At 46.8% G+C, this 19,320-nt stretch overlaps 1 protein-coding gene across 2 annotated transcripts in view; it reads right to left on the bottom strand.

The window, feature by feature from the left end:
- NFE2L2 (NFE2 like bZIP transcription factor 2) overlaps positions 1 to 19,320 on the bottom strand; it is a 330,898-nt gene that overhangs the window by 140,789 nt on the left and 170,789 nt on the right. For both annotated transcript variants that reach the window (XM_069616115.1, XM_069616116.1), the window contains exon 2: positions 4,384 to 4,653. In XM_069616115.1, the coding sequence (XP_069472216.1) occupies positions 4,384 to 4,653 (270 nt within the window). The remainder of the gene's footprint in view (positions 1 to 4,383; positions 4,654 to 19,320) is intronic.

Below are 19,320 nucleotides of genomic sequence, written 5' to 3'. Positions count from 1 at the left end.
GTCCAACCTAGAGAGAACCAGAGCTTGGGAGACAGTGAGCTTCTGAGGGAAGGAGAGGAATGGCAGAGTATCTCTGAGGAGGTGCAGTAGGAATGACTTTTTAGCGACAGAGGTATGGGCGAAGAAGGAAAGTAAGGAGTCAAAGATGACCCTGAGGTTCTTAGCCTCGCAGGTAGGGGTAGAAGGCGGGCCAAGGGAGGCCGGCCAGAGGGTGAGGGAGAATGATGGAGAGGGTGTGCTGATGAGGAGGTTCTCAGTCTTGCTGGCATTCAGACAAAGATCATTGGCGACACACCAATCTTGAATGGCAGTTGGGCAGTCAGAGATGAGAGAGGGAGAGGAGGTGGCCGAGGGAAGCTGGAAAATGAGTTGAGTGTCATCAGCGTAGCACTGAAAATTTGAGTAGAAAATGGCAACGCAGTGAGCAAGAGTTGCCAGGTATTGGTCGAAGAGCCAGGGTGAGAGGTTAGACCCATGGGGAACCCCACAGGTAGAGAGGAAGATAGATGATAGGAAGGACCCCAGTTGGACTTGGGAGGGTCAATCAACGAGGAAAGAGGTCAGCCAGGCCAGAGCCTGATCAGTCATGCCCATGTTATCACGGAAACGGTTGAGCAAGGTGGTGTGGTTGACCGTTTTGAAGGCAAAAGAGAGATCAAGAAGGATGAGGACAGAGGGAATGTTAAGTACAGGTTGGAGAGCAGATCTTCACGGATATTCAGGAGAGCTGTTTCTGTGCTTCTGGCCGCTCTGAAGCCAGACTGGTGGTCATGGAGACAGTCAACAGAAGGTTAAGCTGAGAGATGGCCAGCTTTTCCAGGCGTTTTCCCAGAAAGGGGGTAATGGAAATTGGGTGATAGTTAGCCGGACAGGAAGGATCAGCTGTGGGTTTCTTAAGAGGATGCAATTAGCATTCCAATGATTTCATGTGCTCCAAGACCTCAACTGATCCGGAAAAATCTAATCTAAAAATCCCATTCCTGCGATCAACAAAGAAGATGAGGGATCTCCAAGCAAAGCATACCGAATTCTCTCATTCCATTCTACCCTTGTGGAGCACAATATGTTCCTAATGTATTTTTTCAAGGTTTACTAAGTTCTGGACATATCATTTCTAAGTGATGCAAGTTTCTATTACCCTACTACAAAACCAACAAATTCTCTCACACCTCGGTATTCGTTTTCTCGCTCCCCTTACTTGATGCGTTTCAAATAAATTCAGTTTGAGATACAACCAGGCTTGCCTAAATGTTTTCGATGGATATTTTTGCAGGGCAACACTCAGCGAGGCGCTGGGTCTGATATCATAAATAAAATGACTAAAGAGCCTGTAGCTAGATAGCCCCACCATGTTCTCTATCCAATCAAATTCATAGAGATAGTCCTTAACTGTATTGGGTATACATACCAACATTTCCTCTGTAATCCCCACACGACGCGTGATCTTAATGCACTTATCAGCCCGAGCAAGGAGCAGTTTACAATCGCCTGAGAACAGTACCTGGCAGGACCAACAGACGTCTATATAGTTGTAAACTTCTCCAGTCAATTAAAGCCTGGATCAATCTATTATCCAATACATGTCTTATTGCAACCGCTGGAGTACCCTGTGCCAAAGAGAGCACTCTGCGCCATATCTTCCCCTCAAATTGCAGCCAAGACCCCTCATCCGTAAGCATCTCAGCACTATGGATGCCTTTGGGATAATCTTCTGGCGATAAATTATTAATAGGGGTAAGAGAGAAAATCATCAAAATGTCTTATCAAGTTGTCTCAACTGTGCCACCGATGATATAATTGCATTCTTACTCGATGTTCATTGTTCGTAGAGCTTCTTATTACTGCAGATAATTGTTACTAATATTTAAAATATTGCACTTGCTCAACCTTCTGCTCGTTTATAGTACACAAAAATGTTTTGATTTCCTTCTTTCTCAATGTAATGAGAAGACGAATTTTGGACATTCCCACACTGATTTCCAACCCCAGTATTCATTAACTGTAACAAGTAACACTAAATCATCAGCGTACAGTAGATATGGAATCAGTACATTTCCCAATTTAGGAGGATGGGTATTAATTTGAGGGAGCTTCCAATGTCCGCTATATAAGCATTAAGGAGGAAAGGGGTCAACACATCCTTGGCGCAGGCCCCTCTCACTCTTTATCCAACCAGAAAAACTCCCACTCACATCTAACCTAACTTTTAATCTTGTCTCTGAATGCAACACTTTCAACATATCAAGCAAAGCAGGAGGACAAGCCTGGAGCCTTTACTTTGTCCAAAGAAGGGCCCGATTGACACAATCAAATGCCTTTGTTATATCCAAAAAGGAAGCAAATATTTGTCTCTTTGCAGCCTGAGCCCGGGCAGTCAAAAAAGATATAATTAGGCAGTTCAAGGAAACATTCGCTCCCTTCTTAAATCCTGATTGATAAGTGTCATGGCTCCACAGTATCTTTGTTTCAACCAAATATTTCAAGAGGAGGGATGTAAAACCTGTATATGTCCCATCCCATAACGAATTAGGACGATAGTTGCCTGGTTCCAATCTAGTACAACAAGTGCATCTTTCCAAGAAACAAGGATTGTCTTCGAATTTTTAACGTTTTCAATAATTCAGGGTCTGGTTTTAAAGTGAGATTAAAAAGGCCAGGTCTGGGCGGATTCAATCTTTTAGATCTAATAATTGCACCTTGGACATCGTTCCAAGAAGAGTGGGTAGTCCTCTGCTCCTCATTTTGCCGGGCTGTAACAAAGGCACATCACCATACAAATTAGAGTAGAAGTTGACCCAGACATTGCCTCAGGGTTAGAAATGGAGAGGAGCTGAGAGCTATTTAGCTCCTGCTTCTAGCATAGTAGAGCCTTGTTAGCTTGAAGCCAACAGCTACCAGGAGCTACGTTTGGCTCCTAGGGCCAACTGGTGCCTTCCAAACTTGTAAATGTGACATTACCTTTGAATATTTGAAAGAAAAACCACAGCGTTTTCAAACACAACCGCGTTGTGTTTCTGCCTGCTGTGGCTATCACTTTGGGTCTCCGGTGCTCCTTCAGGGGAGCACCGGAGACCCAAAGTGAAAGCCAAGGCAGGCAGAAACACAACGCGGTTGTGTTTACATGCTGCAGTGTTTCTGCCTAAATCTGATTTCCCATTTGGGGCTCTCGGGCTCCCCACGGGGAGTCCGAGAGCCCCAAATGGGAAAGCAGATTTAGGCAGAAACACAACCGCGTTGTGTTTCTGCCTGCCTTGGCTTTCACTTTGGGTCTCCGGTGCTCCCTTGAGGGAGGGAAAGGCTGTAACACAGCCCTCCTAGAGCTCCAGGCTGGGCTTGGGGATGGTCGGCCCACATGGGAGAAGGGTGCCTAAGGCCAGGGACATCACCCCCGACCATCCCGGAGGTCTGGCTGGCATGCGTTACAGAATTTAACTCCGGGAAGGGAGGGGGAACCTGCCGAGGCTCCCTGGGACTGCCGCTGCACTTGGGGGATGGTCAACCCACATTGGAGATGGGTGCCCAAGGCCAGGTACATGATCCCCCCCCAATCTTCCTGGTATTCTGGCTGGCCTACGTTACAGCTTCTCCCTCCGGGAAAGGACGGGAAAGGTCCCGGGCTTCCCTGGAACCACCGCTGGGCTTGGGGACGTTCAACCCACATGGGAGTCAGCCGCTCAAGGCCAGGGACATCATCACCGACCATCCTGGAACGCTGGGCTGCGATAAATAGATAAACAACCTATTTACACCCAAATCTCATGGACATTCGTACTCTAGTAGGGTTCCTAATAACCAGTTCAATTGGTGGGAAAGAATCACCTTTAAGCTACTTTAAAAAGTGGCATAATGAGGAACCTAGTCCCTCAGTTTAGCATTATCTTCCAGACAAATAATCACTAGGTCATGGGAATATTTTTGCATTCGCCCGAGTTTCTTCGTTGAATGTACTACTACATGCTGGCTGCAGTTGGTCTCACTGACCTCCCTTTATTTAAGAAACTTGCTAAAACAATGGCAAGAGTCAGTAACACTATCTCGTATGCGCTGCCTCTATCCGTCTCCGTTCAGCTCTTCTCCAAGTTAACGCCTGAAAGACCGACCACCTTCAATGGACGCTTTGTAGAGCATATTTTTGACAGAACTACTATGTGCAAGGAACCACTCATTTATGCAGCCCAAATCTTCCCTGAAACACTCAAGTTTGTGAAAGGAAACCGGGCACTAGAAAATCGTTTTAATGCACTGTAGATCCTGTGGTGTTATTAAGGAAGAGGGTGCAAAAGGTGAAACTTACTTTCTATTCCCGTAAACAACCAATTCCTACCCATCCCTGGAACAGAGGAAATCTTCAAAATCAAAGAAACAATCTGTTGTAAATAGTACCTGCAGAGCACTAGGGGAAAGGCGGGAAGCTTCTGTTTCAATGTGCTGTGCTGGCAGGATGGGAACAAACTCTCCAGTCTCCTCATCTAGTTGCAGCTGAGCCAGTAAGGCTTTTTCTTGCTCTCTCTGGAGCTCTTCCAACCTCTCTTTCTCGAGTTTCTTCTGCTTCTCCAGCTCATACTCCTTCTTTCGGTAACAGTAATCAAAGACTTCACGACCTGCTCCAAGGTCTATGTCTTGTCTCCAGAGAATGTCAATTAATTCCATGTCCTGTAGAGTAAAACAAAGGCCGTACATTAGAAAACAGTCTAACAGGTCGAGAGTACAGTAGGAATCTACCAGGCATGAAAAGAACTTGCTCATCAACAAACAAAATGGACACAGGAGAGATGACCCAATCCATAATGTGGAACAGTAGCGAAAGCAAGTGTGTGGGGAGAGGGGATGAATAAAAAAGTATTAGAATATAGAAGGAAAGAGAAAGAAAATAAAACGTGCATTGGAAAATCAAACAGTTTTGGCTTTTGTGACGGCATGAGAAAGGCATATGATGGAAATCAGTGCCTGACAAATTAATACATATGCACAAGGCAAATTCAAAACTATTGGCTTTGCCAATGCTTCTTTTTTTAACAGGACTGCAGTGCAAGGAAAAAATGCAACGAGACACATATTGCTCATGAATCAAATGGCTGAAGGAACACTTGGTAATTACACCAGTAGTGCATTCACAATTCTAATTAAACATTTAACTCTGAGAAGAGTGTTCAGAACTAACACTGGCAAGCCATAGGCAACACAAAGTTTGATGTTACTTCCTGACAGAGCTAGCTCAAAGAGATCCCAAGAGGATACGTTTTTCGCCAGGGAGGGGTAAGTAGTGGCTGGCGATGGATATAGATATCTGCAAGGCCATTGGCAGTCAATGGGTGGATAATAACCACTCACAAGCGTTGTGTTCTTCCTCAAATACCATATCCCTCCTATCTGTACTCCAATAAATAAACATTTGGCTCAAAGGGGGAGCTTGAGCACCACCTAACGACCAAAACTAAAAAGTAGTGATAGGTAACTTTATTATTGAAATATCCTTTTATGTTTCAACACCACTATTATATTATTGTCAACCAATGTCTTGATATCTGATACTTTCTATTACGGCCCTAAAGGTGAATGTCACAAATGTTTATTAGTTGCCTTCTTGTACTATCATGGCAAATCTGGAACTGGGTTCTTCACCATATCACAGTATGAATGAATCTCAGGACAACCACACAGAATACTGGGTGTATTCAAAAGCAGCCGCATGGTTCTGCAATATGTGAATTTGAAGATAGTCCTGCAATTTACTGATGATACCAACAATTTACAGTTTTCCACTCGGAAAACAGGGTTCTGCAATCAAAAAACGTTATGCCGTGCCCGCTCCAAATCCTTGACAAGTCACCAAAATGGACTGAAGATTTCCTTTAGCCACACAGTCTCAGTCAGTGTCACACTTCTCACTGTGCATCGCAAATCTGCACGACAGGAAGGAATACCTCTTTCAGGTAATTAATATTTAGACGCTCCACCTCCCCAAGCTTTAGTACTCGCAAAGCATCTGAATATCCACTGGACAAGGCACCCCAAACAGTGCAAAACAACTCTCCGTGATGAACACCTTAGGGAGAGGTCTGTCTTCAGCTGACAAAGTTAAGATACAACTAATTAAAAAAAGGTTTTACTTAGTATGTCAGGAATTTAAAAATGTAAGCTTACAGAGGATGAAGACGACCGAGTAAATCAAGTTCACTAAGTGTTCAGTGAGCTTGAGGAAATGGTCTGAGAAAGTGCTGTATTCCCTACCCAGGGACTGGCTTGACAGATGTAAAATTAGAGCTAAAATAGCAAATTAAAAAAAGGTGGCCATTTACCAATGAAAATTAAAGCAAACTTAGATTCTGTGGCAATCTTGTTTGTAGGCTCAATTCCTGAATAAGGACTCCACAGGAAGACTGCTGCCTGCACTTCCTCTCTCCCGCTCTTGCTTCTTTCCCTCTCCTCTATTTTGCACCACGCTCATCCCCCACCCCTCTATCTTTCTTCATCTTTCCTTCTCTCCCTCTGGTGGTGGTATGCCCCTTTCTCCTCCTCAACCTCCCTTCTTGTATTCCAATGTTCCTCCTCTCTCTGGTCCCAATGCTCACCTTCTCTCTTTAGCACTCCTACTTTTTCACCTCCTCCCGGTCTGATGCTCTCCTCTGCCTCCTTACCGCCCCTCTCCTCTTTCTCTCTCTGGGCTTCTCTCCTCCTCCTCTGTGCTACTCCCCATCACCTCTTCCAGCACCAGTCATTCTTCTCAGCTCCTACGCTCAGTGCCCCTTCACCACCCATTGCCCTTAACCTTACAATTTCACTTCTTGATTTGCAAACCATTCTCGGTCACCGTCTTCTTTTTGTAGTCGGGTGGGATTACTGCTTAAAGTTTTCTACTTGTTTGATCAACTTCACCTGTATTAAGCGATCAAGCGAGCATTGTGTTGAAAGCGCACGCCATGGCACTACCAACGTCTATGCCATTATGTGTCCAGGCCTGTGCAGGTCTCTTCTGAGATCATTTGTATGCCGAACGTCATCTTTCATTTGTACTAGTCGTTGTAGCGGCCGTGGCCACTGTCCCGGCTTCAGAGCAAATAAGAGCTCTGAAAAGTCCTGGCACCCGCAAACAATGGCTATCCAGATGTGTGTGCAACTAACAGCCACCGTCAAAGGACTCCACTGAAACCAATCTTCACTGGGACCAGGGAACGAAATTCCTCCTGCTTGGTAAACATGTCACTTTCATTATTAGCAAGACCGCTGTGAACTAAACAAGCTGCATTTCTTACAGGGAAAGCAGCCAGATATCTCAGACCAGCACAAGAGACATTCTTATCAATGAGAGCAGTGAACTCTCGATGGCATGAATTAAGCGATTTCGTAGCAAGCAAAAGTCACTCAACTCTAGTTGCTGTTGGGTAGGGTCCATTGCAGGTTCTGCATTATACTCACCCTTCCCAGAGGGAGTGAGCACAGGCTCCAGGCTGGAGTTAACTGTGGACCCAGGTCCCTACCGTCCTCTTCCCTATAGCCTGACCCTTTATAGCGCCGCTTGGCCATTTGGTGGCATCTCTCTGAGAACAAGTCTCCTCCTCTATGTCAGTTCTATGCTAGCCAGGTTTTGTGGGCTAGTAGTTGTCAAAGTCACCCCTCCGGGGACTAAAGGCATAAGGCTGGTGATGGTGGGGTAGCTTGGGGAATTCTCTGTGTCCTGCATCAAAGAGTGCGTGGTGGCTCCCAGCCCACAAGGTAACCAGATTAACATCGTCCAGCGTACAACACAGGAATTTTGTCACACACCTCACATACATTTCAAGGACAGCACCATTTACATATGGTTATGATATAATGTGGTCGTACACGAACCAGCAAAGGATACAGCTTACCATACCACTTAACCATGCACAATACTATTGTAGCGTTACCATGAGGACAAGTGCCGGCAATGTATAGTCTGGGATGTTCAGTTTTGTTAATGTCCATCTTAAAGAATGAATATGCCAGGCTTTGACTTTCAGCAATGTAATACTCAAGGCCATTTAATTAGCAGTGCTGATCAAAGTTTAGATTTCCTTGCAGACTCTTTTCCTTTCTCATTAGTACAATTGTGGCAGACATCAGTTATTTCGAGCATCAGTCTTGCTGTATCGCCTTATCTCTTGACCGCCGCAGTTCTGTTTCCTTTCCTCTAGTTCTAGAGGAAAAGAAACAGGGCCGCAATTGTACTAGTGATAAAGAAAAGGTCTGGCTACTCTTATGAGATAATAAGACCCAAGGAAATAGCCCAGTGGTTTAAAGATTTGATCAACACACAAAATCAACCTTTGTCCTGACGAAGGCCTGATATCAATTATTAAAAGGCGGTGGTGGATGAACGTATTTTGATATAAAGGGCCACAATGCTCTGGTATCGACATGGTTTTGATCTAATCCATGTTTTAGCAATAAAAATAAAAAAAAACAGATGGTAAAATTTCTAGGGAAGTTGGATTATATGTGATTATCAACACAAAAAAAGACTACAAAGTGAGAGTGGTCTGTTCTAGAAATATCTTTTTGATTGAAAAACAAATATAAATACACATCATTTTTCAAATTTTTTAGGTCAAGAAATGAAAAATATCACACTCCCAGCTCAAGCTTGTGGTCACAAGCCAGAAATATTTAAAATGTCAAAATGTACTTGTTGATGTATGAGAACCACACTTGCTAACCCCATCCTGCACTATTGAATGTATTGTGGTTTTATGATACATTATCCAAAGAGAAGACGAAATATGTATATGATCCAGAAAAATAATCCAATTTGGAGGTATATAGTCTCTTATAACTGTTTGGAGTTACATATGTAGCAAGAAAAGGTTCTACAAAGCTACAAGGTTCACAAGATAACACATTTGAGATTTAAACAAAAAGGAGACGAGAGTAGTGTGTGTTGGTTGTTGTTTTCTGGTATTACTTATCTCTGTTCAACACACCCCCCTGTTAACAAAAATCGAAGGGATAGACCTGTTTAACTGGTACTAATGAACCACCTATGAACCAAAACTATATAATAAATAAAATAAAATAAAAGACAGCTTGTTCTAGAATGATCCATGATAGCATGCCTCAAAGTTTGCACTGACCACTAGCAACTTGCAAGGGAATAGTTGACTGTTGGTGAGTAAGGAATAGTGTGCTCTGTGCATGTCGAGAACAGAGGAGGCAAGTTTCTGGTTTCCGATTTCTGGCTATTAGCCTGCAATTGAAATGTGTAGCAAACATGCACATGATACATTATCCAAAGAGAAGACGAAATATGTATATGATCCAGAAAAATAATCCAATTTGGAGGTATATAGGGCCTCATTACACGGTAGGCGGTAGGGACATACCGTTACCGGTAAGGGATTACCGATATCGGTAAATCCCCTCCCCAATCACGACCCGGACATACCGCTATTAGCGGCACCGCAAAGTACGGTGGCACTATTAGCGGCAAGTCCGTGAGCGCGCGGCCCCTCAGACCGGAAATAGCGGCATAGCGCTAATATCACGGCATCACGAGCCATGCGTACATGGCAATACCGGCATGTACTAGACCCAAAGAACCCTTACCGGCAAGGCGCTAATACCGGCATCGCGAACCACACGTTAAAAGAGCACAGCAGAGTTCCAACCTGCCACAGGTGGACAAAATCAGCACAGGTGGAGGCAATGGAGACTGGCAGCACAAAAGAGCACACCACACCCCTCCCCACACCCATTCCCACACCAAGATGGATGCAATACTAGCAGCATTACATGGGCTAGAGGACATGATTGCTGTGCAGCAGCTACAACAACAGGCAGCACAGAGGAGACGCAGGAGGAGGAGGAGGAGGGCAAGACAGGCGCAGCAAGCACCACCAGTGCACCTAGTGATACCACAGAGGCAGCCACCAATTCCCAGGATCAGAGCCAGTCCAGTCAACCTAACCCCTGAGCAGATACACACCCTGTACCGTCTGGACTGGGATACCATCACCACCATAGTAGACATGATATACAACGACATTGTGAGTCTCATTGACATCCGTACTGCCATCCCCCCTCTACTGAAGGTAGTAACAGTGCTCCACTTCTTGGCCACAGGCACCTACCAGCATACGGTAGGTCAGATGCATGGCATATCACAACCAGTATTCTCACGCACACTGAACCAGGTGCTCGATGCCCTCCTGCAGCACACAAGTCAACACATATACATGCCACGGACTGCCCAGGAGATCTTCAACACCAAAGTAGGCTTCCATACACTGGCAGGCATCCCAAGTTGCATTGGGGCCATCGACTGTACCCATGTAGAACTGGTGGTCCCACATGCCAATGAGGTAGTGTACCGTAACAGAAAGCAATACCACTCCATCAACGTCCAAATGGTATGTGACTCCAATAAGATCATCACACATTGCTGTGCCCGATATCCCGGTTCAACCCATGATGCAATGGTCCTGCGGAACTCGACAATACCACGATACATGGAGCGACATGCTGGACAACGTTCGTGGCTACTTGGTGAGTAGCAGGCTGACCACATGTCAGTGTGATGTGGAATGTGAGTGGGGGGGGGAGATGCATACTCCAACTGGCCGTGAATGGGGGGGGGGGAGATGCATACTCCAACTGTGCGTGAACTTGTGTCATGAGAAGAATGGACATACATATTTGCATCACTGTACAGTGAGGCAGCCCACAATGGACCAGAGACAAAACCACATGCCGGAAGTGAGTGCCACGGCAAACATATCAATCCATTACGCCAAACAGGCCATTCCAAACAACATGCACACCGCACAACACACCATTCCCCCATTACACAAATCAGCAACATGCATATCAAAATCACAACTGAAATGTACGCTGAACTACATCAGAAATGGTCCGCGCACATGAGTGCATACAAATGGATCCCCTGTAGCCATTGTGGTGAGGCACACCCGTACCCCACCACAGAATTGCCATCAAACAGCATGGGGACATCAACTAAGGAATGGCAGTGTACTAGCAGTGTGGCACTAACGTTGCCAGGGCCAGGAAACACAAATCACTTAAACTCTGGCGGGACATGGCAATCCCTGCTGTATGCATGCATGGTGCATGTCCACTTGCAAGGACCACCTCACCTTCCCACATTGCAGTTACCCTGATTGCCATGCGTGCTTGGATCAGTGGATGTCGTTGAATATGCAATGTTTGTTTGTGTGACATGTGCACGCTCCACATTATGTAGACACTTACACATACCCATTGTTGCACCCATGCAGGTGATGCAGGTTATCCCCTGAAGAGGTGGCTCCTTACCCCTGTGCGGAACCCACAGAACAGGCACGAAGAGGACTACAATCATGCACACACCCGTACCCGCGTGGTGATCGAGCAGACATTCGGCCTATTGAAGGAACGCTTCCGGTGCCTCAGCAGGTCGGGCGGGGCACTCCTGTACGGGCATGAGAAGGTGGCCAAGATCACCATGGCATGTGTCATGCTTCACAATATGTGTATCAGACGGAATGTGCCAATGCCCCCTGACATAGAACTGCGACCACCGTCTGAGGATGATGACGGGGATGAGGATGGAGGAGAGGGGGCTGCAGGTCATGCAGGTGGCGATGCCCATGAGGGACGTGCTGTGCGGCAGCACCTGATAGACCATTGTTTCTGATGCACATGGATTAGGAGGGTGCAATTGGTGTTCAGCTCAGGGCACGGGGTGTATGGAGGACATAATCACAGTGCACCCTTCAACAATAAAACACACATACACAATTATCAATGTCCAGTCATGTGATTATCCATGCCATTACGTCTGTATTGAGCATTATGACATTCAAACGTGCATGTACCCTCCACCCAAAACACCCTCACCCCCCTCCCCCCACAACTCCCCCAAACACCCTCACCCCCCTCCCCCCACAACTCCCCCAAACACCCTCACCCCCCTCCCCCCACAACTCCCCCAAACACCCTCACCCCCCTCCCCCCACAACTCCCCCAAACACCCTCACCCCCCTTCCCCCACAACTCCACCGAACATGGTGTGCACATCAGTGCTGCATTAGTTCCCAAGTGTCAACAGGGACAGGCTGGCCCTACTTCCCTCCTCCACTACCACCATTGGGGGGTTGTGAGTCTGACCGCCGCAAGGACCGGCTGGACCTGCGCAGGATGGTTGTCTGGTCGGAGCTAGTAGACGAGGGCGTGGCTGGTTGATCTGCTCCCTGTGAGTGACGCATGCTCTCCATCGCCTCTGCAATGCGCGTTAGGACCTGCCTCACAGCGGCCATCTCCTCACATAGGCGCGTCGTGTTGCTGTCCATGGCAGCTTTCATGTCCCTTGACAACCCCCGGATCTCCTCCCTGGTCGAGGCAGCCTCGCTCACTTGCCGGGCAACCAGGGCATTGAGCTCCTCCTGGCGCTGGCGTATCAGGCTCATGGTGTCGTCTGCGGCCCTGCCCCTGTTACTCCTCGGCGCAGCTTGCTGCATGTGGCCGACATCAGGTGAGCTCGCCACGGGACTGAATGACCCATCCATTGCATCTCCGGCATGCACCTCATGGATGTTGCCATTGGATGTGTTGCATGGGCTGTGGAGTGGGGACAGCTGGGGGCTGGGTGTACGCTGCCCTTCCGGTGTCGGACATGGGTCGTCCACATCACTCATAGGTGCCGTGGCTGCTGCTTCCCCAACGGAGCTATTGGCTGCGGACGGCGTGCCTTCTGGCACTGGCTCCTGAGTGGTGGGGGTGGGTGGTGGGGGTGCTGCCACAGTGTCGGATGGCATTTCGACCCTTGGTGTGGTCGTTGCGTGGGTGGCTTTTGTACGCTGGGCCACTCCAGATATCCCAGTGCCCCTCGATGTACTGGGCCTGGTGCCTGCATCCTTTCCCTTGGCCTGCTTTTTGGGTGGTGGGGCCTGCGTTGCAGCGTCCAGCTCCTCACTGTCAGATTGTGACCCTGTGGGGGAGCAAGACAGGGATAACATCAGTGATGGGTCAACGTGCATCATGCATATGTTGTTGTTGCTGCAGTTCTTTGGATTTGGACATCTACTTTGGGCCTGCAGGTTGTTGGCCAGATGGGTGGGTCATCCGGACATGTGTCAGGGTGACACGTGTGTGAGGTGCTGCATGCATGTGGTTGTGTGGGGATGTGCAGGGCATATATGCAGGGTTGTGTACATGTGTGTGTGATGACCCCATCCATTAGCTAATTCCCAATTCACATTTAGGGGAGGGACTCATGCTTGGCATTGCTGTGTCTTGCGTGGTCACTCACCTCCGTCTGACGTTGTTGCCACACCACACTCCATTCGGCCCACTCCCTCGATGGATTCTATGCCAATGGTGCTGGCACATGTCTCCTCCCACTCCTGCATCTTCATCGGGGATCCACCTCCGCCTCCTGTGCCCATGGCCAGATTCCTGTTGGCCGATAAAATGCTGCGTACATGGAGGCGCAGATCATCCCACCGCTTGCGCACGTCCTTTACGGTGCGGGGGGTGGAGCCCACCGCACTGACTTTCTGCGCCACCTCAGCCCAGATTTCCTTTTTTCTCAGGAGTGCCGGGCGCCGCATGTCGCTAGCGAACACTACATCTGCATTTGCAGCCAGGGTGTCTGCCAGCATTTTCAATTCCTCATTTGAGAAGCGTTCTTTGCGCTGGCGCGCATCGGCTTTCTTTAGGGCCTTGGGCATTGTTTGTTCTTCTGGGATGTGGTTTTGCCAGTCGTGGTGTTGCTGCAGGTCCTGAGTGCAGGGGATGGCAATGGATTGTGTTTTTAAAGATGGCCGCCGGGCTCTTTCCCGTTCCGGTGCGATGACGCTATTTCCGGTTCCGGTGTTTTACGGTGACCGCTAATAGCAGTGACCGCTAATAGCAGTGACCGCTAACAGCGGTGGCCGCTAATAGCGTGCAGCATGAGGGCGGAGGTGCTATCAGCACTTTGGTCGGAGCCGGTAAGGTGCTTTTCCGCCATGGCGGTGGGGTCATTTACCGTCATGGCCCTATGCGCGTGTCCGCTAACTCGTAATGTTACGCTATTAGCGGTCTCCTACGATGGCGGACACGCTAATGGCGCCATGACGGTAAATCACATTTTTTAGCGCCTACCGTGTAATGAGGCCCATAGTCTCTTATAACTGTTTGGAGTTACACATGTAGCAAGAAAAGGTTCTACAAAGCTACAAGGTTCACAAGGTAACACATTTGAGATTTAAACAAAAAGGAGACGAGAGTAGTGTGTGTTGGTTGTTGTTTTCTGGTATTACTTATCTCTGTTCAACACCCCCCCCCCTGTTAACGAAAATCGAAGGGATAGACCTGTTTAACTGGTACTAATGAACCACCTATGAACCAAAACTATATAAACAAAGTAAACTTGTTCTGCCTCCGCATCTCTCTCTCTCTCTCTCTCTCTCTCTCTCTCTCTCTCTCTCTCTCCACACATACACCAACAATAGTTCTGCCTCACCAGGTAGAGCTAATCCAACTTATGAGCCAAAACTAGTGCCACCTACGAGGAAAACTTCAATAAAAGACAGCTTGTTCTAGAATGATGCATGATAGCATGCCTCAAAGTTTGCACTGACCACTAGCAACTTGCAAGGGAATAGTTGACTGTTGGTGAGAAAGTGAAAGCAAGCGTCCCCAAACAGCACGATCCTCCCCGCAATGAGAGACAATGAAGGACTCTCCCGAAATGGGAATAAGGCCAAGACAGAGTGCGGGTGAGCGTAAATGGGAGTTTATCAATCAGAATTGGGCATGCAAAGAACTCTGCAAACTCCGAGAGCGCTCTGTCTGACAATAGCAAAGACAGGCGTATATATTTACAAAAAAACGTCATCAAAACCTACATACTATAGGGGGCACAAGTTCATTGGGATTGGGTGGCGACGACTAACTATAGGTGCTGCTGCGGCGTGGTTGGTCTTGGCTGGAGGACGTCACTGGTCACCCTCGTGGGTTGGGCTGGGCCTGGCAGGTCGGCTTGAGTTCATCTGGGCGGTGTTGGTGTGCCAAGGCGGCCTGTGGCAGAGATGAATGCCTTTTCTGACTTACTTGCCCTCGGCCATGCACACCGCAGTCATTCAGTCATTTACAGTGCTATTTTCTTTAGTAAATCTTCCAATAGGTTATTTTTATAGGTTAATGCAACACAGGAGGAATGCACCTTGTGAGGGGTCTGGAGGTAATATATTGAGGCCTGGTTACTCGTGATCTGTTGACCGGGACCATAGGTCGAGGGGCTAAGCTTCGGGGACTGGGGCGGGTGGTACAGGTCTTTCTGTCTTGTTAGAAGTGGTTATGGATGTTTCGCTGTGTGTTGTCAAAGTGTTGGGTGTCCTGATTGCACAGGGCCATAAATCTGAGACAGTCCGGTGGGTTGTGGGGTTTACGAGGGGGCGCTTGAGTTTAGACAAAGGTTTACTGCTGTGCTGTAAATAATGCAGGTGGCTGGCCGCGGCCTTGGGTGCTGCAGTGGGGCTACAAGTCTTTGAAGCGGCTCCAGTCGGGTCGGGGGAGGCGTGATAACGCAGAGCGGGGCTCTGTTCTCATGTCTTGGCAGCCTTCTCAGGGAGGGAGGGGGATACATCGAGACCTTGTACGCATTCACAAAGGTATCTCCCTCGTGTGTTGCCGAATATAGGTAAAGACATCGCAAGCATTTGAATACTTTCTATAATACTTATTTAAAATCACTTCAAAACATGCATTTAACCTTTGCTGGATGCGTCTCGATTATACCCAGTCCGAGCACCATATTTGTACATTATATTCTAGCAGCTACAGTGCTTTAGTTACATGCATATACATTCGTAGTAAATGAGGTAGTGGTTAGATCAGTGGAGTACATAGAAAACGACCCGCCACTGTACGTGACGGTGGTGGCACATAAGGGGCTTAGACATTCACACATGATAAGTGCACTCTCGCGCATTCTTTACATGAGTTCATAGTATAGTTGCATTCGCTTTCTCGTGTACTCTAGCAGCATTAGCTTTAGTTATGGCGCAAAACCATGCGAGGTAGGCTGCCCAGTGATACACGCAACAAACAGATCCCTGGAGCGTTCCTTTATCATTGGCATCCACCTGTAATGGTGCGAGCTCGCCGTAGCTTATATCATGGGAGCATATTCTCTCATTCTAATACATTCTACAGGCATTTGTGTTTTGTGGAAGAAAGAAATAAGGCAAGAGGTCTTGACACTAATATATATACATATATATAAAGACTGTCTGCCATTAGAGGACCATTTTACTGTTCTTCCCATTGTTCAGGCCTGCTGGCCGGGTCAGGCTGATAGTGATGGTACACTGCGGGAGGTGAACTGCTACAATGTTAGCGTATTGCGCTAGCTCATGTCCGTCTTGTTCGTGGGAACGTGCTCGCAGCGGATCTGCCAGGGTGCTGCGGCAACAGGGATGTTCTCCAAAGGTGGGGGCCGCGCTACAGTGCGCTGAGCTCACACCATCTTTACCAGGCAAAGAATGGTTTTTGGGCCTAGCTAAATTTGTGTTGTAATCAATACATGTGGGCATTTGATACGTGTGGGAAATGTCTCCAGTGGGTGAGCCCTCCACCACCTGGGCCCGGGTGGCATGAGGGAACGCCCAATGGGCCATAGCCCTCGGCTGGGGAAGAAACGCAGGCGAGAAGGGTCTCTTGGACCAGTCCTCCCCTACAAAAGAAATAGTGTGCTCTGTGCATGTCGAGAACAGAGGAGGCAAGTTTCTGGTTTCTGATTTCTGGCTATTAGCCTGCAATTGAAATGTGTAGCAAACATGCACGGAGGTTCAAGGAACGCCCAAGAAAAAGAGTCCAAAGTAAAGCTCCTTTATGTTTAAGTATTAAAACAAATATAAAAGCGAGTTATATAAGGGCTAAAATAACCACTCAAACAAGAGCTCGACAAACACATTTTCAACGTTTCTTGGTGAAAACAACCATAATGAAAGAAAAGGCAGGTCTGGGGACAGGATCATGGTTACGGGTTGGACCTCGCTCCTTAAAGATGGAACATGTTTGGCAGACTGATTTATCCTCTGAAAGACATTTTAGGAACATTCTGCCAGTTATAACGAAAAGCGCCTAGTCTCTATTTAAACAACCATCATGCTTGAGCAAGGAGAGGAAAAGATCACCCACCGAAGCAAGCATACAAAGACTATCTTAAAGGGTAGGCCCCAACACAGATTGTTTTTTTTAACCTTAAAAAGTCCAGTCTGAAAACTGTGCTGTTTAAAACACTGTCAAGAAGGCACAAACAAAACCCCGATGCTTTATGCACTACAAAAAAACCACCCAGACTTTGTTGCGATAAAACACAAGTAACCGCACTATAACATTGCTTCATATTTGACTCAATACCAGCAAAGGCATTCCTGGAGCTGCCAAATATTTCTCCAGCATTTTTAAAAGTACATTTTTCAATCTAATACCAACAAATAATGGCTAAGTAATGCTTCAGGTTTCCAGTTCCAAGCTGTTCAACTGACAAAAAGAAAAATAGATGTGGGTAAGTTGGAAGTAAAAGCCTATGAAAATGCATTAGTATAGCACACAAATCACTTTGAGGCTTTTAAGTGCCCAGAAGATTCAGGGAGGCACTAAAGGGGAAGGCTAGCGTCAAGAGCTATGCTTTTGGTATTTTCTTGAACAGTGAGGCAGCGTAATGAGGAGGTGGGGGGAACATTTGAGAAGGCTCTACTGCTGCTTCAGTAGCATATGCTGGACCACGCAATTTGCCACGTCAATCCTAGAAATCTGGGAAGATCCTAAACCTAGGTCAGGGATTCTAGCATCACACATTCAGCAAATCAAGCATACCTGTATATTAATGCATATATGCCTTTAATTACAAATCACCCAAAGAGCTAAAAGATAACAATGGAGTCAAACAAGTAGTCTCCAATAGTACAACTAAAACCGCCACTTAAAATCCTACACAACTAGGAAAAGTAACTCCGTTAGAAAAGCTGCCCCTCTTGTGCATTATACCTGCTACAGGACAGGACCTCAAGTCAAGAGATCTCATCTCCAACATGAAAGATTCATTCCAATCCCCACAGAAGAGTCCACACTTTACAGCTCATGGGGTCCTAGGGTAGAAAGAGTTGGGCACCATCAATGAATCCCTCTGGTGCACTCTGCCTCAGACAAGCCAAGCTAAAGAGATGAGGATCTTCACTGGACTTATGGCTGAAAGCCACTAAACAGACTTCTGTTTCTCAATAGTTTTTTTTATTTTGCATTGTGTTGGTATTTTCAGGTATATACAACAAACATTAAAGAAGTTGGCGATATTGGTCTGCCCAAGTACAGAGGCAGGGTATACAAATAATTTCTGGTATGTCAGAACATATATTACAATATGGCATAATTAAAGAAACAGACATAGCATCAATCCCATAATGATTTCAGAATTCCATAGTCAGCAAACATGCTCAAATTATTAATCAGCTGAGGTTCGGAGACGGTGAAGCTTAGTGATCAATTGTACATCTCTAAGACAGGTTGCCAGGTGCAGTCAAAGGTGGCTCTAGGTCCCTAAACCCGCGAGGTGGTCTCTCGAGGCCAGCCAGGTCTGACATTACTGTTAGCAGTGACTTGATGTGCAGTTGGGATTTAACTTTCCAGTGTCTCAGCACAAGTTTCTTTCCTACCTTTAAGCCTTTTTTACCCACAGTTACATGTCTTTATTCAAACTATTGACACTTGAGAGGCATTTTACTATTATTCCATCTGTCTTAAGGTTAAGCTCTTTGATCACAGTAATCAAGAGGCATTATTGAATCTCTTTCCGTCAATCTCTAGTTTTTGAGCAATTCACTGACAAATGGGCCTGGTTCTACACACCTTCAACAGCAAACACTTTGGTTCCGCACCACAGAGTAAATTTTTTTGGGGTTCAATACATCTGTAGTATAATTCTCTGGTGTCTGAAGAACGAATGTTACGACTCACATTAAAGACGCCCTTCAGGGCACTACCCCAAAGTTTACCCAGAATAGCCACACTGAGTTCCGCTTTCCATGCTTGTTTTGGTTTAAGAAAACTTTGCATACTATCTTGCTGCACACACTTGCATGCCCCTACCACTGCCATCTCCGAATGCTGCTAGCAGAGGTTTTATCCTTAGGAATTTGGTTTAATTTGCCTCAATCGTTTACCATTTGTGCCTCGAATTGCCATCAGCAGCTAGACAGATCACAAGTTCGTAATAAGGAAGGATGTATTGTCTCATGATTTAAAGTGGCACCTTGTCGTCCCATTAGTGACTTTGCCCAATAGGTTTAATCAGCTGTCAACCGATATAGAAAGTTG

Source organism: Ambystoma mexicanum, chromosome 9 (genome assembly GCF_040938575.1).
Source record: "Ambystoma mexicanum isolate Mex_15411 chromosome 9, UKY_AmexF1_1, whole genome shotgun sequence".
NCBI lineage: Eukaryota > Metazoa > Chordata > Amphibia > Caudata > Ambystomatidae > Ambystoma > Ambystoma mexicanum.
The sequence above is the reverse complement of the archived record's forward strand: the minus strand, read 5'-3'. Positions and strand labels throughout refer to the sequence as shown.